The following is a 25,014-nucleotide window of genomic DNA, read 5'->3' on the forward strand; positions in this document are numbered from 1 at the left end:
TTTGCAGGCTCACTGGCAGGAAGCTGCACACAGCAGTAGACCCACGTGGCCAGTTCGCGTGACGAAAATAGCTCAGAGCCTCACACTCACGGAAGCACCATTTTTCATCCAGGCTTCTGAGTGGCCTTCGGCGTGCTCTGTGCACAGCATAGGACATTGTGAACACCAGAGGCTTTGCTTTATTCTCATGTGCACATTGGAAAACACCTGGTTTTTCTGTTAACTGCTCTGCCTTCTGATGCAATCTGGGGTGTGCAACTGGGGGATGCCGGGCTGTCCATGGGGCTCGGGGAGGGGTTTGAGGCTGCGAGGACCTCTCCTCCAAGCCCCAGAAGGTGACGGGCTCCTTGTACACAGGTGCCTCCATCTTGAAGGGTCACGTGGGCGCCTTGTAAGGGATAACTACGCAGCTGTGTTTTTAGGTATAGCTAAGAGTCACGTTCCTTTTCCACACAGCGGAATGTAACTACATTTTTTTAAAAAAAATAACATGTTATCTTCAGCAGTATGATTGCATGGTTGGCTCCCAGGGTACAATTCAATAAGAAGAGACCAAAAAAGGAAGTTTTGGGTAATCTCTAAAAACATTGGTATGTTCAAGAAACACCCCCACACGGGGTGTTTAGTGTATCTGCTTATAAACGCTAATCAAATCACTGGTTAAAGCTGAGATTTCAACACCAGGGAGCTGGTGGCATCTGTGCCTGTATTTCTTTAAAAAGGTAAAAACCTGAGGAACATCTCTGTGCTTCCTGGTGTGGCATGGTGCTGACTTCCAAAATCAAGTATCAAAATGAGGTTTGTTAATTATGAAAATCCTCCTCAATTAACTATGAGAAATACTGTCTCCTCTATCAGATAATGTTTCTATCCCTGTCTCCATCTGTCTCCCTCCCTCTCCATCTCTCTCTGTCAGTCTTTTTCCTGGGATTTTAGAGAAGGAAATTTCGCCCCACCTCTTAGTGGGAAAGGGGGAGGAGGGAGAAACTAGTAACAAGCAAGTAAAAAGTGGACCAGATAACGTCACAAGGTGATAACTGTTGCAGATGAAATGAAGTGTGTGTGTGGCAGGCAGAGGATTTCTGCTTTGAGATCTGGGAAACCCCTTGGCAGAGGCTGGGTGCCCCACTGGAGCTGTCCTGAGATGGCCTGAAAATCCCAGCCTGGACCTCAGGCATGCAGACCCCCAGACCAGGGGGAAGCCCTTTCTTCTGAGAGGAGTGGATACTGAAAACAGGAGAGCAGCCTTCCTCTGGATCGCCATGGCCCAGGGTTTCCACTTCTGTGGCCACAACTCACCGCAGAGATCAGAGATTTATGCCCATCTGGTACCGACAAGTTAGAGCTGCTGACTCAGAGTGGACCCGCTTGGTGTCATGCTTATTTTATGAGCAGATAAACTCTCAGACCGTCCAAAAATGGAGAGTCCTTCTGAACTCTGTCTCATCATCTTATGTTTTGAAAATATTTTCATCTAAAATCGTATTCTCCAAGGTGCTCATGACTATTTAAAATTATTGTGGTAAAATACAAGTAGCATAAAACTTATCATCTTGGGGCAGCCAGATGGCTGTTGGTTAGAGCCGGAGCTCTGAGCAACAGGGTTGCCGGTTCAATTCCCACATGGGCCAGTGAGCTGCAGCCTCCACAACTAGATTGAAGACAACGAGCTGCCACTAAGCTTCTGGAGGGGCGTCCTGATGGCTCAGTTGGTTCAAGTGTGACATCTCAACAGCAATTCAATTCCCTCCTGGGATGGTGGGCTGTGCCTCCTACAACTAAAGATTGAAAACGGTGACTGAACTTGCAGCTGAGCTGCGTCCTCTGAAAGACACTGTTCCCCAATATTCCCCAACAACAACAAAAAAACTTAAAAAAACAACAACAAAAGAAAGCCAACCAAAAAACCCCACTTTTCTTAACCCTTTTGAGGGAAGTGTAGTGGCACTAAGTACATTGCTGTGTGACCATCACCACCGTCCACCCATCCACAGAACTTTTTCATCATCCTGAGCTAAACTTCTGTACATATTAACCTATAACCGTTCTTCTCCCCGTAGCCCCCTCCCCGGCACCCACCATCCTGCTTTGGGTCTCTGTGACTGTGACAACTCTAGGAGCCTCGAATAAGTGGAATCACATGGTATGTGTCCTTATGTGACTGGCTAAGCATAGTGTCCTCGAGTTTCATCCATGTTGTAGCCTGTGTCAGAATGTCTTTTTTTTTTTTTTTTTTAATTTTAACAAAATTTATTGGTTTTCCATGATGGCCTCTGGCTGGGCTTTGGACTGGCTCCATGGGCCTGTGTGGCCTCATTTTCCGGCTGCAGCTGCGGCTGTCAAGGCCCCTCTTTGCTTCTTCAGCTTTGGGGCCTATCAGATGCGGGGTGCAGCCTTTCTGGTCACCCCGAGGCACAAGAAGGAAGCACAGAGGGTGTACTCAGCCCCGGCTCCTTGCGCGTCCTCGTGCACATTATAGTTGGTCATCGGCGGGTTGTCCTGCCCACGTGTCTGCAGCGCTCTGCATACTCCCCAACCTGGCAGTCCCGGCAGCGGCTGGGGCCTCCAGGGGCCTGCTGTCCTCAGCGTTGGCCATGACCTTGCCCGCCAACGGCTCTGGCTTAATTTGCAGCTTCTCCTCCTGGCTGGCCATTCTGAAGCGTCTTCTCACGACGTCGCCCACCTCCTCATTGCAGATGTTCCGCTGATCTCTGAGCAGCGTGGGGCGCGGCGCGTGTTCCCAGCAGGACGGTGTCGGGGTGACACACCTGCGGTGGGCGGAGGACGAGGCCGCGAGGAGCTGAGGGAGCCCAGCGCGGGGGTCGCTTCCTGGGGCGGCCGGAGCGCGTGCCCTCCGCCGCCCTCAGCGTGGTGACTTCTGACTCCAGCAGGCTGCGCCGCCATCACCATCGCCTAAGTGACCGGGTTCCACGGATGCCGCCATGCTGGCTCAGGCGCGACCAATCGAGTGCCGGAACCTCCTCCAAGGCTGACTGATCTTCCGCTGTGTCTTGTCCGTTCATCAGTGATGGACACTTGAGTTGCTTCCACGTTTTGGCTATTGTGGATAAGGCTGCTGTGAACGTGGCTGTGCAAATATCTCTTCGAGTTCCTATTTTCAGTCCTTTGGGTCTATACCCAGAAGTGGAATTGCTGGAACATACATTAATTCTGTTTAACTTTTGAGGAAGACCCACCTCACTGTTTTCCGCAGTGGGTGTAGCATTTTACACGCCCACCATTCCAGGTGCTCCATATCCTCTGGTGCTTGTTTCACTTTTTTTTTTTTTTTTTGATAATAGCCTTCTTGGTCGGTGGGAAGTGGTATCTCATTGTGGTTTTTTGTTGTTGTTTTTTAAGATTTTATTGGGGAAGGGGAACAGGACTTTATTGGGAAACAGTATGTATTTCCAGGACTTTTTTTCCAAGTCAAGTTGTTGTCCTTTCAGTCTTAGTTGTGGAGGGCGCAGCTCAGCTCCAGGTCCAGTTGCCGTTTCTAGTTGCAGGGGACATAGCCCACCATCCCTTGCGGGAGTTGAAACCGGTGACCCACTGGCCCATGTGGGAATCAAACTGGCAGCCTTTGGCGTTAGGAGCACGGAGCTCCAACTGCCTGAGCCACCGGGCCGGCCCCTCATTGTGGTTTTGATTAGTGACTTTAGGCATTCCTTGACTATTGGTATGAAACTTTAACAGAGCTCTCCTAGGTTATACTCAGCTTTGGCGTGTAGGTGGAGGCTACGGGGAACTATGGTGTCATGCAGGGTGTCATGCAGGGTCTCCTGTCCTGCTCCCCGCACAAGAACGCAGGCTATATTGAGGCCAAAAAGGAACACCCACGGAGCCATAGATAGCGGAGTCATACCACTGTATTCTCGCTGGTGGCTGGTTTGGAGACACAGGAAGCAGGGGCCACACGATCTGCAATCTGCCGTCCACTTCTCTGCCAACCAACCAACCCCTTGCTAACTGCAATCCACACTGGCTAGCTGAGCCACGGCAGTTATATCAGTGGCTAATGGCTAACCGGTAATAGCTGATGGCCAACTAATCACAGCTGATGGCCGTCTACTACCCGAGCCAGCACCTTTCCTCATGAGGCGAGAGCCTGGAAACTGCTTTCTGGGACTCTCTCCCCACACATGGTGTCTGGGAGGGAGAAGGGCTCCCTGAGGCAGGACCAGAGGCAGCTGAGTTTTTTTGTTTTTTTTTTAGAATATATATACACAGTGGTACCTTGATTTTTTTAAGGTAGTCCATTCCAGAAGACCATTCAAGTTCTGAAACGTTCAAAAACCGAGGCACAGTTTCCCCATAGAAAGTAATGCAAAATGGATTAATCCATTCCAGACCTTTAAAATCAACCCCTAAAACTGCAAATTTAGTATGAATTTTACTATCTAATGATACCATAGATCCATAAAATTTACAGCGTTCGTAAACTGAAATGTTTGTCAACGGAGACGTTCGAAAACTGAGGTACCACGGTATATATATTTTCCCCCCTTTCTTCCGCCTTTCCCCCGCCCACTTCGGTTCAAGCCGTTGTTTCTCAGTCTAGTTGTGTAGGACTCAGCTCCCTGGGCCACGCTCGTGTTATGAGCCATGCGCTCTTGGCAGCACACGGTAGCCCAGGGCAGCACACAGCAGCCCAGCTCCAGGGAGAGCCGTTGTTCACAATCTTAGGTGTAGAGGGCACAGCTCACTGGCCATGTGGGAATCCAACCTGTGACGTCGGCGTTAGGAGCACAGCGCTCCAACCACCTGAGCCACAGGCCGGCCTGACAGCTGAGTTTTGTGCGGAGAGATGACAGATCTAAGAACTACCCTATAGTCATCGCGCCCAACACACACACATGCAGGAATGCACGCTCAGTCACACCCCACATCACAGTTGTGGGGGTGGGAGGAGAAGACAAAAGCAAGGTCCACAGGGAGTCACCACTGAACAGATCACACAGGCCCGTACCCAGGACCCCACTGGTAGTTCTGAGGTTATTTAGGGTGGGCCTTCTGCCCCAGCAGTCAGCCATGGGAAGGAGCTTGTGATCTGGTTCCAACAAAGAGGGTGGGACAGGCGGCCACAGGCGCCCGCAGTGGGGAGCACAGCCTGCCCCATCCCCAGGCTGAGCAGAGCAGGCGACTCACAACTGCTGGCAACATGTACCGAGGGCTCTGAACAGGAAGCGGTATATAATTGCCTTGGATTTTTATCATTTTCTCCCCCTTTCTCTGTTTAGAGGGACAGAAACAATGACTCATAAGACAAATGACTAAAAATACACTTAAAAAGCCTGGCCTCTTGGCAGGAAGGGTCTGGTGGGTGTTGATGGCCTGGTGCAAGGAACTGTGGTGTATGTAACCCAGTGTCACAACGTGCAGCCTGCATGTCACCCAGCTGTTTCCGGCATGGTGTCTGAAAGTACTCGCCAAGAGGAAGTGCCCCCCGCCCCCCCCTCAGAACATGTTCGTTAGGTCACATATTAACAGTTTTACACAACAGTGGCAACGGGACACGCTCTCTTCGCAAAGTGAAGTTTGTTTATTGCTTGTTATGATTTTGACAGTCAAGGCACTACATAGGGACGGCAGTTCCTACAAGGTGATTTTTATAAAATGCCTGCGTAGAATTGAACGTTACGGTGAACTTCACACGTGTGTTCTTGGGGTGAAGTGGGGCCCCGCCGTCCCACGCAGTGGGAACTGGGAGACAGACGGTGGGGGGCTGTGTGCTCGCCCCCTGCCACCTACCCTCTCCACCAGGGGTTCACTGCACTCACACACATTTACACGTGGGGGCAGCAAAGGTCACCATATTGAAGAAAACCAACCATACCGCATTTTCTTATAAAATGAGATGAAAAAATAAATCTAAACACACTTTTCAAGTGTCACTGTTCTTTAAACTTTTATATACATTAAAGCTCCAATTTTCTTTTTCAATATACTCTACTTAGAACTGTTAAAAAATAAACTTTCTTTTTTGGTACCTTTCGTTTCCTGTGTGAGCCTTGGAAACGTATAAAATACATCTCACTAGAACTCTTCTGTGCAAATAATAAACATAAATAACGTTAACGTCTCTGTTATAAAAAAGGCCATTTCCAGGGCCGTCAGCAGCAGTCCTGGAAGATGCTGCTAGAAGTAGTCCGTGGCCTGCTTCTGCTTGCTAGCAGCAGTCAGGCCACACAGGTCCCGGTCCGGCCGTGGGCGGCGGGGCAAGAACTCGCCATCCTGCTTGTCCACCTGTAAACTACTTCGGGAGAAGTGCAGGACACTGCCCAGCCCACTGACCAGCGACAGGGAGGAAACCCAGCGGAGTGAGCCGAAGCCGGGCAGGCTGAAGATGGACGCGAGCGGGGCTGGCCTGCTGGGCTTTGTCCTGGAGTCCCCAGGATACCTCTCCGGAGCCGCGGAGGACCCCGGGGCCTCCCTCAGAGGCACGCTCACGTCCACCACGCTGGGCTCCCCGCTGGCCTCTCGGGAGCAGGCTGGCTGCTGCCGGCGCCAGGACGCCTGCGACGTGTAGTCCTGGGAGTGGGGCCTGGAGGCGCTGACGCTCCTGGGCTCTGATGGGTCAGTTCTCGCTTCTCCCACGTGGGGTCCCTGAGTCTCTTTGGGAGCGCTGAGCTTCTTGGGGGACCTCTTGGCCAACTGGCGTCCCCGCTGAAGCGGGGTGGGGAAAAGGCTCCCCTGCAGAGCTCTGAAAAGCAATCTGGAAAAAGCACACAAATCAGTCAGCTACTGCCGTGGGTGCAACTTGGAGCTTTCTGAGACGGGCACAGGGCAAAAACACTGCGATGAACTGCTCTCAGAGGTCACGTGGGACTTCGGGACACCGTCCCTGATACCCACCTGGGCAGCAGTGCAGCGACGGGCGCTAGGAGACAAGTCAAGTAAAACACGGGGTCGCCCATTAATGTGTGCATCGTCCAGTAGGGGTTGGACGGAGGATAACACGTGGCACAGGAAGCATTGTAAATAAAAGCCACAGAGAAAAATAAAAGGACACTGAAGCCGCAAGCCATCCAGTTGAGCCAGGTCTGAGGGGGAAAGACAAAGAAAGGGCTGTTGGTCATTTGGAAGCGCCTGGAACGTTCTAAGGGCTTGGTGAAAATGGGTCTTTGGCACGGGCGGCGGGTGGGGCTGGGGGAAGCCTCGGGAAGCTGCGGACCAGCCTGGACACAGGCGGGGAGATGGACATCAGGGGTGTGAGGGAAAGGAGAGGGCGACAGGGCAACATGTGCTGTGTGGGGGGCGGGTGGGGAGGAGCCAAGTGCTGCCCGCAAGTGTGGGGCGTGGCCTGTGGCAGCGTCTGCACCTGGGGCTCCAGGGCACCCGGCCGCCGTGGAGCATCCCAGCGAGCCGGCCTTGCAGTCCCCCCGTTTGCGCAAAACCTGGATCTCATGGGTCTGCATGGAAATGTGGGGCCCACAGCCTGCGCACCCTCTGGATCATGCCCGCAGCTCTTACCCAGGTCTTGGTCTCAATGCCCAGGTGCAGCAGGAAGGTGAGCAGCGCGATGGTGGTGATGGGGGTCCCCCAGGTAAACAGGTCTGTGTCGGAGTTGTAGTAGGCCTGAAAGACAGCAGTGTCCTGTGTCTGGGGGTCGCTGGAGGAAGCGGGCGGCAACGACTGTGCCAGCTGCCAACTCACCAGGTAAGGAATGAAAAAGCAAACCAGGCTCTGGAAGGCAGCGTCGGCCATGTTCACCCAGAAGGTACGGGGCCGGTATTCCTGAGACACAAGCAGGCGGTTAGAGGGAGGTGCTCCCTCCCAACTCCCGGGAAGCCACGGGGCATCAGCGCCCACGTCAGGCACCCCAGGGGCACGTGGTGACTCAGGACCCTGGGAGAGGTGAGCAGACACCACACACACGCCTGCAGAGACACGGTGCCAACAAGACTGGCTGCAGTGGTTCCAGGGCAGCATAAGCACGTCGTCCCCAGCGTGGGAAGAGCACCTGACATCCAGGGCGCCCCTCGCCCCCCACTGAGTTCTTCTGCTCCTGCTTTCTCTGGGTTTTACCTGCCTTTGTTGGTGGGTTCCCTAGAACGTTTCTTAAAAGTGAGCCTTTTAAAATTCAGTCATGGATGTGCCCAAATGTTAAAATCGAAAAGCTGGATACCAAGGTCAACGATGGCCTTGCTACGGCTCACGGAGCCTCCAGTATCTGGGTGACAACACCTGGACTTGACCATGTGCGTCCCTGAGCAGCTGGCCCTGCAGTGGCCACGCGGACGGCAGAGTGGACAGAAGGAGCATTTACTGAGAGCCTGAAGAAGCTGGCCTGTCGGTTCACTAACCGCAGGATAAACTGCCTGTGTCTTGTTCCCAGGAGGTGAGGTTGGGGACAGGTGACAGGTGACAGGGACATCTGCCTGCCTCGGTGGGAACCCAACGAATGTCCACAGAGGTGAACAGGGGAAGTCAGCTGGTGAGCCAGCAGACTCTGATCCGAGACGGAGATCCGTTCCCTTTGCACAGATGACCACGAGACGCCCCCAGGTTTACCTGAGTGGCTGGCTGGCAGTAGCTGGATATTAGGATGCCAGTCCAGGTGGCGTGTTTACACGTATTTACATCTGTTTGGATCCACTTGTCTTTTCAGTTTCCCTGTGGTTTTATCGTCCCATTAAATCCCATTCAAAATAAAGCACTTTTGGGGGGGTTTGTTTTAGAAGAATCTCTGCTCTGGCAGCAGCTTTCCCAGGGACGCTTAGAGGACAAGTGGCCTTTCCCCGGGCTTCCACAGACTTAGTGTGGACACAGTTTGCACTTCACTATACTGGTTTTTAATCCCCCTTTTTAGCTTTATGGAGTGGAATCGCTATACAACACGACACACATTTACCTGTACACACCTTGATGGGTGTGGACAGGTGCGTACGAGTCACCTCACCGCAGAGCACAGTCAGGTAGACAGAATTCACTGTGTCCTCCCAAGGGGCAACGTCTAGAACTTTAAGGCTTTGTCCCAGGGTGTCCGCTTACAGGGAGGCCTGGGGACTCGCCCTTTCCAGCAGGTGAATGGGGGGCCCACCTCCATGTTCTGGCCACTCCTGTAGAGCTGAGGCTTGGTCAGCAGCACATCGGCTGGCACGTCCTTGTCCAGCACCCCAGTCACGAGCTGGGGAAGCGACGAGAAGAGCAGGTTAAAGAAGATCAGATACCACTGGTCAATCATGGCGGACGCAGAGAAGCCACAGTAAAACTGGAACCAGAACAGGAGGCCCACAAACATCTGAAACCAAGAAAGGAAGCGTGGGCACGAGGGACTGCCGCCCTTGCAGGTTCTCATCCAAGGGGTCTGAGGCTTTGGCAGAGTTTGACTGTAAAGACTGAGTTTATAGGCAGCAATCTCCTCCCGAGACAGTCCACCCTGCTGCCCCTGGGCCCTCCTGGTCCCCTTGAGCAAGAAGGAGCCCAGGGGGCGCCCGGAATTCCCAGGGACGGCCCTTAGAGGGATGAGGTCTTGTGCCTGAAGAACCACAGATCATTCATGGAAAACAAAATAAAAGTCCAGCTGGGTCTGGGGTTGATCACATTTCAAGATGACTGGCTGCGTCACCCTTGGCTCCTTCCCCAATACCCAGCACCCCTTCTCTGTGACCCTCAACCAAACCTACCTCTGCTACATCCCACATCCTGCCTCCCTGGTTAGTTACATACCCTTTGGATGAGGAATGGTGGGCAACTACTGACTCCCACACAAGCGTGGTGGCGGAGTCGCTACCTTGGCTGAGCCCTGGTACCCGCTGGGCACCGGGCCAGCGGGTGAGCCACAGGCGTTACTGCTGGTCCTTACAGCTACCCCCGCTTTGCCGCACAGGAAAGGGAGGTCCAGGGGGCTCGAGCGGCCTCCTCCAGCCCATGCTCAGTGGGAGAAGGGGTTGGGTGGGTGGATGTCTTCCCACTATTACGCCATTATGGAACACCAGTGGCCTGAGTGCACTTGTGTGGGGGCCACAGGCGTTTAGCGACTGCAAAGCGTTCTTACCCGTCTAACTGCAGCTCGGCACAGGTCACATAACCCCCTCTGCTCAGGGTCCTTGCCCATGCCGGGCACACCAGTGGTACCTGCCACTGTGAGGCTTAACGAGCTGATGCATCTCAGTGCTCCCCCATGCTTTCGGCTGTGCTGTTAGCAGCACACCATTTCCTCTGTGTCCGGCTCACGCAGGGCCGGTGTGCTGCCCCATTTAGAGAAAAGCAAATTGGGGCCCAAGATGTTAAATGCCCCGACTATGTTCATTGTGTGAGTAATGAACCCAACGTGTTCAGCCCCTTGTGGGGCCTGGCCTGGAGGGCGTGGACAGTCCCAAAAGGGAACCTGTGGAAGAACACCATCTGGGGGCACCGCAGGTGACGGCCTGGGCGTTGGTCTGGAGCTGTCACTGTCCACCATTACGACCTGACACAGGCACTGAGCATCCCTGGCCTCTGGTCTCTTGCCCGGAAAATGGTTTGTTCTGAAGATCAGAAAAGCTGCTGGCCTGTACTGATGGAACCTGTGATGACACAGCCTCTAGTCCTGTTTCAATCCACGACTCACTGCAGCATCCCCCTTCCACACTGAAATGGGACAAACGTGAACTCTCCATGGAGTTTCTTTCTCACCTACCAGCTCAGCCTAATGAGTCATCAGTGAGCAAGTGGAGAAAGAGAAAGAGGAGGAAAAGTATGTAGACAATTGAGATTTTTTTTTTCCTGTTGTACCACAAAGCCTTCCTCCAAACCACAGTTGCTATGGAAACTTTTCTTCTCTGCTCTTTATTGGGAAGGCAGGCCAACTTATTCCTAAAACTAATGAATGTCTCACTCTGGGAGGCACACTGATTATCCTGGAGCTTCTCAAGTACATTAAGTGCTGTTAACAGGCCCTGCGTCTCACTCTGAACAAAAACAGATGCCCCTTCTTCTTGCCCTTGTCCCCTCTGTGAGGACAGATTCGCTGTGCCATTCTAGGTGGCCACTGTGGCTCTCTTTTGCAACTGAAATGTTGAATGCCTGAGGATTTTCACTAGGAATTCCAGACAGCAGAACGCAACGTCCATGTTTTGATTGCTTTCAGATAAACAAAATCCATAGAGGGCAAGTAACTTGCTCAAGATGGCACAGTGAATGAAGGACAGAAACACCTTTATCCAAAGCACCCTTCGGGAGCTGGGACCTCAAGGTCTGCGGCCATGTGCCAGGCCTCAGTGCTGGGGATGCAAGGCGGGACGGGAAGGGAGCGTGACAAGGCCAGAGGTGGCGTGGCATGGCCTCCCTTGGGCAGACTCGTCGGCAGAACCTAATCTGAGTTAGTTTCCAGGACCCGACCTATCGAATCAGACATGCCCTGACTGGTCCTGAGTGTCTGTGTTCATTTGCTAGAAGACACTTCTTAAACCGTGTCAGAGTAAGGGGGCAGGAGCAGAAGGGACAAGAAAGGTAGGTCTGAGCCTCCAGAAGAAACAATCAGGAACGTGAACAAGAGGTGTACTGACGGCAGCTTAGAGTTACATGGAGATTTTAAAATGGAGTTCGAAAAACAAAGTAAAATAAGAAACATATCTTTTTTTTTCCTTTGCAGAAGGCTACAGGATGACCTTGACATTGGAGCATAGTGGCCAACATGGCAGGTCCATGGGACGACCTAGATGGTCACGTACCCCAGAGTTTATTTAGTCTCCTGTCTGCACATCCGACCACGAGCTAGCAGAGGCTGGACAAGGAGCAACCTGGGAACTAATTCCTCAACGGAACGTCCAGCCCTCACGTAGAAGCAGGGCGGGTTTGGACATGGCCGTGGCACCCGTGTGAGGGCTACAGACAAAGATACCAGTCTGCCAGGGGCTTAGCAAATAGGAACGAAGTCAAATGTTAGGACAGCACATACCAGATTGGGACCTTGGATCCAAGCCCTGGAGAGACAGGAGGGCGTGACCTAACTGGAGGGTCAGCTGCAGAGTGAGCTGGCCCGACGCGGTGCCTCTGCCTGCACAAGAGACGGTCTGGCAAGACCGTGCTGGTGGCCCCTCCGTGTGGGTGCATCTCGACAGAGGCCGTTCAAAACCAGCATCGTTGTGGGACTAACTCCTCTAATTCTGGTTCTAAGACCAACAGTCACTCTCCTGCTTGTCATGTGGTTTCTGTCCACTCTAGAGAAAGCCTGGGTCACAGGGCTGCTGTGTGTGGCACTGCAGCTGCCACTCCCGAGAAGCCCACCAACAGTGGTTAGGAGCCTGGGAACTGCCGGCTGGACTGGGGTTGCATGTGGTCTTGACCACTTAGGCTAACTAGCTGCGTGACTGTGTGCAAACCACTGGACCTCAGGGTTACCTCACTTCTCATGGTCAGGCTCTAAGTGGACATTCTACCTGTTTCCAGAACCTTCTCCCCTAGAGGTGCCCTAAGGAACCTTCATGTGCCCTGAATTAAGCTTCTGAGCTGACAGGATGCTCGGCCCGGCCTGGCAGAAGTTCACACGGGCCGAGGATGGGACCGATGACAGGCGGGGGGGCTGGGGACGGCCCTTGGCCACATTCAGCTCTCTGAATGTCACATCGGCCTTTTGAGCCAAACCCTGAGACACTGGCGGCGTCCAACACCTACTGTGTTTTTGTAGAAGAAGTAGAGCACCATGTTCGCAAGGCGGGAGTAACACCAATGTCCATGGACAATCAGCAGTTTCTCCAGGTAACGGAATCGGGGCAACGCAAAGTCGCTGGCCATCACTGCCTTGGAAGGGAGAGAATGTCGTTATTGGGTGACCCCTCCTTCTGCCTCACGTCTGTCTCATCCCCCCAGACACAAGGCAAAGCACGGATGGAGAAACCCAGCTCCGAACACAACGTGCGTGTGACGGCCAAGGCTTGTCTGGCCCTTGTTCCCTTATTACTTCCTCCATTGAACAAAAATTCAGTCTCAGAAGCACTCGAGAGCAGGGGTCTCATTTTATAGGACTCATTTGAGATTCCAAATACATGTAACTGTTGGATTTTAGTTTTTGCCTTTTCTCTCCCACGCTATAACAAGTCAAAAATAAAAAAAGGACGCTCATGCAGTCAGTCTCCCTCCTATTCTCCACCCTCTGAGGCTTCATTCATCTAAATCACATTGGGATCTCAAGCCAACAGTGAACAAAGCTGCCCCATTTGGATGCATGACACACAGTCGGCCGTCCTGGGAGGGGCGTTTTGGGTCCTTCTCCTCAAAGTGTGAAGCAAGACCAGGCCCCCGGCTCGGCTGGCCTCCATGGAACCCCGTCCCAGGACGGCCACTGCAGAACGCTGGACATCACCAGGGGGGAGTGGGGACGGCAGGAGTCCTCCATGAACAGGAAAGACAGCTGGGGACAGAGGTTCCCTTCACTTCTTTGAGCCTCGTGCTCACTGGGCCAGGCAAACGCCATCAAAGTGACGCTTTTTATGCCCAGAATAACTTGGAACCCACCCTATAATGAACTTCTCTATTTGGAAAAAAATAAATCCAAGAAAATGTCAGGAAAAGATAGATTCTTATCTGTCTGCTTATCTTTAGAGGGTTATTCCACCCACAAATGTAAGTTGGCTTTCAAAATTTAATTGATTTACCGATTTTCAAATACCAGCTGGAAAAGGTCACGAATGGTATTGTCCCTTCGGTGCAACAGAATCATGTCATTCATCGTACATGACAGGGAAGTCTGACACCTCAGAACACCTGCTTTCTGGACCACAGGTTAAGGATGTCGAAGCACACACTGCCTCTCTACCTCTTCCAGTCAACATACAGGGGTTTGAGGACTTTGTATTCTCCAACCCCTCCTTCATTTATTCCACTATTCATCCTTTAAAAATCATTTATCAAACCCTCCCATTGCTAGGCACAGGCATGGAGACACACTCCATCAGCCAGTTCTCTGTCCTCAACACAGTCCGTCTAAAAACTCAGTCAAAGGGACAACCGTGGAGGGGGCTGGCCCGGTGGCTCAGGCGATTGGAGCTCCGTGCTCCTAACTCCGAAGGCTGCCGGTTCGATTCCCACATGGGCCAGTGGGCTCTCAACCACAAGATTTCCGGTTCAACTCCTCAACTCCCGCAAGGGATGGTGGGCTTTGCCCCCTGCAACTAACAATGGCAACTGGACCTGGAGCTGAGGTGCGCCCTCCACAACTAAGACTGAAAGGAAAACAACTTGACTTGGAAAAAAGTCCTGGAAGTACACACTGTTCCCCAATAAAGTCCTGTTCCCCTTCCGCAATAAAAAAAAAACACAGGTACAACTGTGGGAAGAAGTGGAGGAGGGGCCTGGGAGGCCGACCCCTGGCCTGTCCCTGAAGCAGCCCCGCCTGGAGACCTGCAAGTGACCCCCTCCCGAGGCCCCTGCCTACCTCACCAGCTCTCCGCCTCTCATGCCTCCCACCTCCAAATCTCAGCCCAGACACACTGCTTGTCCCTCTGTCGAGGTGTCTTCCTGAATGCTCCCAGCTAGGTGACACCATAGACACTTGTGTGTCCCTATCTCAGCACTTACTGAAATTACGACTCTTCATGGCCATTTAAGATACGTATCTGTCTTCCTGGCTTTTCTGGACATTCTACGAGAGCCAGGATAGTAGCTGCTCTCATCACAGTGGACTAGACGACCCCACAAAGACCCAGCCTCTCAGAGATGCAGACTGTCCTGTGCCCCCTCTAGACCCCCACCTGGCACAGCCTGCACACCTGGGCTGCTGAGGAGCTGCACATACGTCACGCATCCTCAGTGACTCAGCTCAGATCCCTGGGGTCCCACCACCACGGCCTCCTACACGGCCCGCCTCCCAAAGGGCTCAGCACGGTGTCCCTTCGCTTACTGGACTGACTAGAATGCACACAGGGAAATACCTCCTGGGTGACCTGGGCACGTAGGACAGTACGGAAAGGCGGCAGGCCTCACCCCATTTTGCAGATAAACAAGTGTCACTTTAAGGCCAACGCGGCCAGCAGCATCCTACTGAGACGCTATGCCCACGCGGAACGGAGTCTCACACGTGCCCTCTGGCTGGGCTGGGCCCAGCATCTCTCACACGGGCCAACTCAGAGGTCCCTCCAGCTCCCGCCTGAGGAAGTGAGCAGTGGTGACAGCTCACTCCCCACCCAGGCACATCTTCAGCCTTGGTGGCTGTCACACCAAATGGATTGACCAAATGGATCTGTCTGCATATGGGGTTGTCAGGCACTGCCCTGGTCAGCTTTTTACTCTAGGAAAGGGGTGTAATGGAGGCAACGCTAAAAGAGTCAGAAAGAATTAACTGTTTTGTCCCTGAAGTCTCCACCCCATTAAAAAAGGTCGTGATTCAAAATTACTCAAATGTAGGAAATCGCTGTAGTAACAACATCCAAAAAGGGTACATTTTTAATTAACTCATTTGTTCAACATCTGGATCACATGTCGAGAACCAACAGTGACAAATGAAAAGGGCGGAGATTTTCATGTGCGTCAAGATGGCTGAGTTCTATTTTTACAGAGACACCCAGTTTCAACAGCAGTTTTGCAAAAATGGTACCTCTCGTGTTCAGGAACAGTAAAAAAAAATGCCTCCCAAAGACAAGGCACAAAGCCAGAGAGAAGGCGATGACTCACCTTGAGTTTCTGGTCTGCTTCCTTCACAAAACAGGCACAGGCTCTACCACATGGTTGCCTCCCACCTCCGCTTCTGCTGTGTACTCAGCAGGTGAGTACCAGCTGCCCCAAAGGCCAGCCCTTAGCTCAGCTGGACAGAGCCCGCGGGAAGGCGTGACTGAACCACTTGGTCACCTGGTGGGTCTTTACCTGCATGCCCTCCTGGCCAGAGATCCCCACGCCCACATCTGCCACCTGGATCATGCTGACGTCATTGGCTCCATCCCCTAGAAACAGCACAGCAGGAAGAAGCGTGTGAGTTGAGACGCAGAGTCATAGCGGCCTCAAGGACCACCATGGGGTCCCCGTAGACTGGGCCTGGGAAAGGGTCAGGGGCAGAGCGAGGAAAAGGCAGTGAGCGCCCGCTCTGCGAAGACTGAGCCAAGCCGTCAGGACAAACGTGGGCTGAGAAGTCTCAGAAAGCAGGCAGCGTGGTCACCTTCTTAGTTAACGCACTTGACATCAGTGGCTCAGACACCAAGGGCGTGCTTAACACGGTGTCTGGCACAATGAAAGGTGCCCCATCACCTTCGCCATGGAGCGTCCTTTATGGAAGGACGCCAGGCTTTTCCCACGTTCAGCCTATCCGATTCAGACTCACGTGGGAGGTTTTCTACACTAAAGAAGGAGGGTAAACTCTGCCCAACAAATGGCAGAGTTCATTTCGCAAGCCTGCTCGTGAGCCCGTCAGCCCCTGTGCGCCCCTGGGGGCCCTCTAAGGGCGCCATTATGGATACGTCACTTTATTCAGTCAAGCTGCTGACAGGAAATATTTAGCCACCCAAGGCACAGGTCAGAGCTCGCAGTACCTTCGAGGAAAGGCAAGCAGAGAATCTGTCATTGTCACTCAGTGATGGTGACCGTTCTTGGAACAGGGCAGCAGAAGGACCCACATCATGGAGTGACAGGTTTCAAACATGCCAAGAGTGCAGATATACAAAGTCAGACTGACGTTACTGGACATCTCTCTCCTGCATTTTTCTGGTCTTTCTTGCTCTGGCCCAACGTGGGAGATCTGTCAGTATTTGTTGAATTGAAATTCTGTGAAGCAGTAACAATCTCTGCAGCTTTGCCCAGAATGTCCCATTTAAAATGAGACAGGGTGGGTAACAGCGTTCTCTCTATTATTAATCGTGGGACGCCCAGGACTAGGTCACATCAAGGCTTTAACTCACAGTCTAAGAAATGAGCTAGAGTTCTCATGGGTCACTACTTTCCTTTTAGATACTCTATTTTTCTTCTTTTCTTTTTGACCAGTCAGGGCTTTACCTCCATTTTCTTAAATGAATATCACACACCAATGACTCAGGGGCTGAGCCAGGCATCCACCAGGCTGCGAAAATGCGGTTTATCATCCATGTCTTACACCAGCCTTAGGTGGCGTGGGGGACGGACGGACAATGTCCTCATGTTCCCACCGAGGACAGGAGCTCAGAGGACCACGGTTAGAGGTGAGGGTGTAGACCCAGGCTGCACACGCTTCAGCTCCTGCCTCCAGCGCTCACTCAGGGAGGTCTGAAGGCCACTCCAGGCACGTGGGGACAAAGCTGGTCCTGAGACGGCCTCCCTCAGGAGGGGCCCACCCCCGGAGGAGCCGCCTGTCCTCCCTCAGCCTGGTCCAGGGGCCACGGCTGAGCGTGTGCTTACTGCTCAGGTCTGCGCCCATCGCCTCCCCCACCCCCGGCCAGCGGTTCCCACAGCCATCTCCATGACAACAGTGCTCAGGCCACCCCACCTCAGACCCAGCTCTACACTGGCCACAACTCTGTCCTGATGACATGCCCCATGAGACGGGGGCAATCGCCACGTCAACAAGGATGGGCTGTCATGGACCTTTTGCAGAAAATACTGTAATTATTACTGATTGGTGAGGATGCTTTATTTCAGAGCCAATGCTCTCCGAGGTATGGATTCTATATGCAGGAAGACCAAACTGGTACCCGCGGTTTCGGGATCACCTTTCCCTGGTGACCTGCTGTCTTTCCTGGCGCTCACCAGCAGGTGGCGCTGCTGAGTCCCTGACCAAGGCTGGAGCGGGACCTACACTAGATGTGGGTGGGGCCGCGGAGAGTGGGGGCCCAGAAGGCTTTCCAGGCTGACCCTCTGCAAAGACCAACCAGCAGCAGATGCACAGTGCTGAGGGAAATATGTAAAATTTAGCAACTATTCATATTTTAGGATGAATTTAGTTAGGTGCTCGTTTTGGAACAATCAGCAAAGTTCAGCTGACAAGAGGCAATGGGCATTCTGATCACCCAAGTCTCTGGGCCCTCTTGCTTTCTGAAGCCTTGGACCCCAGGCAGCGCAGAGACCAGAGGCCCCTGCAAAGACCCTCCTCTGTAAGTGGCCTGGCTCACGCTGAGCGTGCAGCGGCGTCTGAGGTGACTGACGGCCCGGGGCCGACAGATGGTTCATCTGCCACCTCCCAGGAAACAGCGTAAGCTCTGCCTTCTAAAACCACCATCTTACTGACCTCCTGATATGTGGCTGTAACTGTTGCCACTTTATTTGGTGGCTTTCAAATCTAACATTATGTATAGAACAGACTGCCTGCTTTCCTGCATTGGGTGTGGTTTTATAAACAGAAAAAAGAGTGAGGAAGCATTTTTCCCACCTTCCAGTGTGGCCACCAGAGGGAGCAGACACATGACGGCTGCTCAGGCTCCTGGCCGGCCGGCACACCTACCGATGGCCAGAGTCATGGCCTTGAGCTTGCTTCTGACCAGCTTCACCACCACGCTCTTCTGCAGGGGTGTTGAGCGACAACAAAGCACCGAGCGGCACTGCTTGGCGAGGAAGAGAAATTTGTCCTCCAGATTCTTCTCCAGGGCGTAGGCCAGACTTCTTCCATCAATCACAAGGCTCAGGCAGGGGCCGGAGGTGGCGGGCTCAGAGGGCGGGCAGAGAGGGGAGAACCCCACACTAATGTAGCCAGTGGTCTTCTCTGGGACGCTGTGGGGGCCCCTGGACTGCACGTAGTGTAGGCACTGGTCCAGCAGAGCTGCGCACGCCTCCTAAAATGGACAGGGGAGGTGGGGGCCGCTCAGTGGGCCACATGTTCCCAGCACACGCGGGTCTGACAGTATCCGGGACACCAGGCATAGGCTCTGCCCAGGCCGCCCTCCTAGAACGGGGTTAGCTGAAGAGCATGCCTTTGCACAGAGAAGGGAAGGAGCTAGTCTCGCGTTTATATGCATTTCCACTTTACTGCATGGAATGGAACGTCTTCACCTTGGGAGGCCTGGCCGTGTTCAGGCTGGACTACTGTCAGGTTAGGCTGAAGGGGTCCTGCATGCTTTTCTCCGGGGTTCTCTGATCCCCTTCCTCAGCCCTCTTGCTTCCTAGTAGGAACAGACAGTAGGGCACACAGCTCTTTGAAGCCTGTGTTGTGATTCTCCCTGAAGAAATGTAATTCTCCGAGCTCCTCCTATGTTCTTCAGCTGACCAGGAAAATGCAGTTGAACATAAAGGCATGGTCACTGAGGCTTTTAACTGGCAATGCCCTTCCAAAACTATATATGAATTCCAGAGACAGCAGGAAGACAGATGGGGAGCCCACAGGGTCAGGGGACAGACGCGAAGCAGGGTTGACTTTCCAGAACAAACATGCTCCAGGTTACTCGCGTGGCTCCTGGTCCCCACGGCCAGTCAGCCCACTGGCTCAGTGACCAGTTTCCTGCCTGCACCATGGAAATCCAGCTGTGTTCAACACTCGCTGACTAGGGATCTTTTATATTTAGAAAAGTGAGCGAGACTAGAGAAAAAGAGACCGAGGATATTGGCCTTGGGGAGCAAGGCAGGCAGCCGGACACCGACAACATGCAAACTCATGAGCAGTGAGTCACACAGCAGGATTTGCAGAAGTGTTAGTAGATACAGAGAGGAGGGCGGGGTTGGCAGTAACGGGAGCTCATGGGAGCAAGAGCGTGAGCTCCCTGGTTCCAGCACAAAGCACTGACAGGTAGGATGGGGCAGCTACACACCACCTGTCTCCTGGCCTGAATGCAACTACGGCACCTGGACAGAAGTCATCAGGCAGTTATCTGAGGACTCTGGCAGTAAGAGCAGCTGTCGGACTGGGAAAAGACAGCGCTCTAAGTGCACTGAACGGGTGCTGAGCTTTCTGTTTTCACTCGGGCAGCCCTGCGCTGGCTAAGGCATCACAGAGCATGAGGAGTATTTCAGAGGATGTAGCTAAGACACTCCAACATAAGGGGGAAAGATAAAGGGACAGAGGGAGTAGTAAGATTTCTTCATTCCACCTGAAGTGGAAAAATACTGATTCTAGGTAGACTGTGACAACTGAAGTGTGCATATCGTAATCGTTAGAAAAAACACTCAGAAAGCTAAGTAAAGTGATGTCAAAACACAACAAATTAAAATGGAATACTAAAAAATGTTCAATATTACTGACTACATTCCCTATATTGTACTTTCCATCCCCATGACTATTTTGTAACCAGCAATTTGTACCTCTTAATCCCCTCCCCCTTCATTCATTCCCCCAATTCTCCTCCCATTTGGCAAACAGAAGAAAAATAAACAAATAAATGAATATGTTCAAATAATCCAAAAGAAAGTAAAAAAGGGAAGAGAGCAACCAAAAACGGAGAATAAGAAAACAAAAAATGATAGACTTGAATCCAAACATGTTGATAATTACACTAAATGTAAATGATCTAAGAATAGCAATTAAAAGGGACGGTAAGAATGTATAAACACATGACCTATGTACCCCGAACACTCTCATTTCAAATGTAATGTGACAGGTAGATTAAAAACTGAAGCATGGGAAAAGACATACCATGCAAACACAAAAACAACAGGAGTGGCTATGTTGAGCCAGAGAGTAAATATTTCAGGATTTGCTGTTGTTCGGTCTTTGTCACAACTGTTCAACACCACCACTAAAGCATGAAAATAGCCAAAGATTGTATATAAAATGAGCATGGCTGTGTTTAAATAAAACTTTATTTACAGAAATAGGTGATGGGTTGGATTTGGCCTTTGGGCCATCATTTTCTGACCCCTATTAGGTAAGAATTGAATCACACCACCTACCAGCGGGATTCAATGAATCAATCAGCCAACAACACAGCAGAACACACAACACACTCTGTTCAGGTGAATATGAACATTCACCAAGACAGACTATACCCTGAGTCATGAGAAAAAAATCACCACATTAAAAAAAATTAAAATCACAAAAAGTATATTCTATGACCATAATGGAATTAAAATAGAAACCAATAACAAATGGACAACAGAAAAATCTCCAAACACTTGGAAATTAAACAAAACACTACCAATTTTAAGACTTATTAAAAAAAAAACACAACACAGGAGAGCATGGAATTGGTGAAGTGACAGATACATAGATCAATGCAACAGAATAGAAAGTCTAGAAACAGTCCCACACAAATGTGCCCAATCGATTTTCAATGAAGGGTAAAGATGATTCAGTGGAAAAAAGATAAGACTTTCAACAAGTGGATCAATTGGACAGCTATTAATACATGTAGAAAAATGAAGTTTGACCTAAACCTCCACATTACACAAAATTCTACACAAAATGGATTATGTCTAAAGGTGAGACTCTAAACAAAGGAACCTGGAGGCGAAACAGGAGAAATCTTCACGGCTAGGCACCCTTGGATGTGGTGTCCAGAGTATGATCCACGAAAGAAAAAGTGGATGACCTGGACCTCGTCATCCAGCTTGAGCTGCTTCGAGTGGGAGCCAGTCGAGAAATCAGAGCCCAGGACAGAGCGTCCTGAGCGAGATCGCCCTGCACACTCGGGGATTTAAACAGAGAAGTGGCTGGAGGTAACCCTCCGGGCCCACTGGGTGCCCTGAGGACGTCAATGCACAGGGACTCATGCCGTCCCCACGTGACCTCAAGAAGCAGTGCCTGGACACTACTGACACTGTGTGTCAGGGAAAAGCGGCATGAACTCTGCATTCATAAAGCCCAGATGTGCGCTCCTTTGCAATGAAGAACTCCCAGCAAACCCCAGTTTCCAAGGCAATGACAAGCACATACTAAGTGCTAGAAACAGCGCCGGTGCAGACAGAGGCAGGGAAGGCTCCTGGGCACCTCCCCACCGTGGGCACCGCCGGCGCGAGGCTGCCCCGGGGGAGCAGGGTCTCGCCGGAATGCACCCACCTGGGACTCGGCATTCAGGGTGATGATTTCCTCGTCGTGGTCCAGCAGTTTGCAGGCGTACGCAATGTTAATGGCCGTTTCTTGTTTGTCACCGGTGAGGACCCAAATCTGCAGGCCCGCCTGACGCAGTTTGGCGATGGTTTCAGGGACTCCGTCTTGCAGGCGGTCTTCAATCCCGGTGGCACCTAGTCAAATGAGCGACAGACAGGGTGAGCCCGTCCTCGCTGCCCGCAGACCGTGACAGGCCGAGAAGCCACAGCCCAGGTGCTGGCGGGCCTGGAGACTGGGACGAGCTGCTGGGGTGTCGGGGGGCACACGCTGGGACGACAGCACGCAGGAATGCCTGGGAGACCCTGTCTGACCAGAATCCTCGGTGCCTACAACCCAGCACCTCCAAGTCTAAAGCACAGCAAACTTTGAACTTTACAGAAGCTTGGAAGCAGGGCTCGTGGGGGGAAGGGAGGAACGGCCATGTTGGAGCATGAGCCATCCCACATCAGCTTCCGGTGAATGCATCCACCAGCAGCTGTCGAAACACCGCCCAGGCCTGTAATTTCTGGAAAACACCATCGTCCTGAGTATACTGGCGCCACAAACATGATGAATAAGAGGCAGGTTTTCCTGTGTGGGGCTCAGAAACCTGGGGAAAATCTACCCTCACGGGAAATGTGCTCCCCAGGTCCGCCTCTGCTTCTGACTCCAGCTTCCTTCTAGAAACGCAGCGTTGGCTGAGGGAAGTCTGCCTGTCTCTTTTATGCCACACTGTTCCCTGTGCTGGGACACCACTGAATGTCTGTGTCCCCCTCACCCAAATTAACAGGCTGTAGCAACAACCCCCAGTGTGCTGGTGTCAAGAGTGGGGCCTTTGGGAGGACCTGGCATTGGAGTGTTAGAACGAGGGTTGTTAGCGAGTCCAGGCCAGTCCCAGCACGATGCACTGTGCATGGAGGTCTGGCAGCTTCTAGTGTCACTTGAGGACTTTCAGATGACAGCTGGAGAAGCTGACAAGAATGCTGGGGACAGTGAGCAGAACGCTGTCCTCTGAAGTTACGTTCTTGGCCAGAATATTATGGAAAAGGAAATTTCAAGAACGCAATGTAAATGGTGATCCATTCTTTGTGGTTCTCTGAGATTATTTAACGTGAGAACGTAAATGAAAAGCTGCAGGAAGGGGTACTTGGCTTTGCAATGTTAAAAATATAAACAGCTTACTTCTCATTTGTCACAGATGAATCTGAGGACTGGAACCCAGCCCCCTTGGAGACAGCGGGGGTGGTTCCCCAATGTCAGCTCAGGCCTCGTCATTTGAACCATAAACATCTCAGGGGGTCGGGATGGTGAGAGTTTAACAACTAGCTTGAGGGAGGAAGGCCAATTCACTGCATTTGCCCATTTCTGTGCTGTAAACACTCCCCAGCCTTGGCTGATTTCAAACTACCAACACAGCATCAAAAGGCTATTCAGAATTCCTGAACGTTTACCAATAGGCTCTCACCACCGGGCACACAGGCCATGCACCACCAGTGCCCACCGGGCGATCCAGGGGGCCCAGCTTGGAGCCATTCTAACATGCCCCCAGGAAGAAGCATGTGACCTGATGACACAGAGCGTGCTGATGAGAATTCTGAGTGTAACAGCCAGGACACTGCCCTGACCCGATGGAAAGCACCAGCACAGGGATAAGTGTAAAACCCTGCTTTCCCACATTTACACAGTTGCCCAAGTAAAAATCACAGCATCCCAGCTTGGAAGCAATTCTTGTGAGGATCTAGGAAGGTGGGTCACCTCAAGTTCAGTATGAGACTAGGGGAGCTGAGGGCTGTCCAAAACTTAGGATGTGTTAACAGAGATAGAGCAGGCGGGTTGAGGGAGGTGACGGATGCCCAGCCACTGAGTGCACAGAAGAGGCCGTCCAGGTTGTAAGGGACCCGAGACGCGCCACCACGTCACCGCTAAGTCCCGGACCCCTATGCCTGCATCTCGCTCAGCACCTTACTGCACCCCTCCTCTCTCCCTCATTCTCCGCCCCCAGCAGATGAGGAAACTGGGATGCAGAAAACACTGGGCCACTAGCCCAGGCTCACATGGCCAGTGGGTGGCAGAGCCAGGACTGGACTCTGAAAGAAGGGAAGGAAGGCATGTCTGAAAGTGCAGGTGGACAAGGGACGGCTCGGGCACTCACATCTGTGTCCGCAGACAGTCAGGGTCCCGTCCTGTGGGAAGGGGGAGAGATTGCGCAGTGCTCTGGATGGTGGGACCAGCGCACCTGGGAGAAGCTACCAGGAGGCCAGTTTCACTCCATTCAGGAAGTTCAGGAACGCTGATGGGGAAGGGTGGGGAGAATGCCCCATGGTGGAGGGTCAGAGAAGCGGGTCAGGGGACCAGCAAGACGCCTGTCTGTCCCACCGAGCAGCACATTCTACACGTGAACAGACGTAGTTCAGTAAATCAGAACCTGGCAGGCTAGAAAAAGCACAGCGGTTTTCCAGGTGTTCCATCTAATTCCCCCCCAGGGACCATGATCATGATGCCCTGGAGCTCTGGACCCTGGGCTGGGGCCGTGCACGGCTGCAAGGACACCGCAGGCAGAACAGTAGAAACCGCACGTGTGTCACTGACCCACAGACACAGAGAACAAGTTGGTGGCGGCCAGAGGGGCGGAAGCAGGGGGTGTGTATGTGGTTAGTTACTAGTGATTAGATGTGTTAGATACACATACACAGCTATATAGACACCCCAGACGCCTATGCCCAGAGAACAGGGCCAAATAAATTACAGCCTTTCTGTATTAAATGAAAGAGGAACTTCCACTTCTTCGTGCCCCAGGACTACCACCTGACCCCCAGCGGATGAGGTGTGTTACACAGCGTGGTCACAGCTGGCCCCTGGTGAGGACACACACAGCACACACAAAGGCTCATTTAACTTAACAATACTTTAAAAATATTAAGTCAATGAACTATTTTAAAAGATTCAGTCAAATATTAAAATAAATATCAAAGTCATAAATACTTCCACAAATACCGCTACCAACACAATAGCAAACACAGGCACATTTTAGTAAAAATGAGCCCATTTTCCATTCATCCAAACTGAATCTCTGAAACATTCTAAGCTTGTAAAATGCAGCCACTTCTGGGGCTCAACAGTTTCCTTTCGTTTGTGCGTGTGTGTGTGTGGGGGGGTAAGGGTGGGAGGGGGCAGCAGATCTTTTC

General features: G+C 52.2%; 1 protein-coding gene across 1 annotated transcript in view; it reads right to left on the reverse strand.

Annotated features, from left to right (window-relative positions):
• Window positions 1-4,656: 4,656 nt before the first annotated feature.
• ATP10A (ATPase phospholipid transporting 10A (putative)) overlaps window positions 4,657-25,014 on the reverse strand; it is a 112,691-nt gene continuing 92,333 nt past the window's right edge. Inside the window, exons 13-21 of the mRNA XM_033100357.1 lie at window positions 21,800-21,984; window positions 18,320-18,647; window positions 15,784-15,860; window positions 12,601-12,726; window positions 9,044-9,244; window positions 7,657-7,737; window positions 7,474-7,578; window positions 6,856-7,043; window positions 4,657-6,715 (exon numbers count right to left, since the gene is read on the reverse strand). Coding sequence (XP_032956248.1) covers window positions 6,139-6,715; window positions 6,856-7,043; window positions 7,474-7,578; window positions 7,657-7,737; window positions 9,044-9,244; window positions 12,601-12,726; window positions 15,784-15,860; window positions 18,320-18,647; window positions 21,800-21,984 — 1,868 coding nt within the window. The 3' untranslated portion in view covers window positions 4,657-6,138. The remainder of the gene's footprint in view (window positions 6,716-6,855; window positions 7,044-7,473; window positions 7,579-7,656; window positions 7,738-9,043; window positions 9,245-12,600; window positions 12,727-15,783; window positions 15,861-18,319; window positions 18,648-21,799; window positions 21,985-25,014) is intronic.

The sequence above is a fragment of the Rhinolophus ferrumequinum genome, chromosome 28 (assembly GCF_004115265.2).
Source record: "Rhinolophus ferrumequinum isolate MPI-CBG mRhiFer1 chromosome 28, mRhiFer1_v1.p, whole genome shotgun sequence".
Taxonomy (NCBI): domain Eukaryota; kingdom Metazoa; phylum Chordata; class Mammalia; order Chiroptera; family Rhinolophidae; genus Rhinolophus; species Rhinolophus ferrumequinum.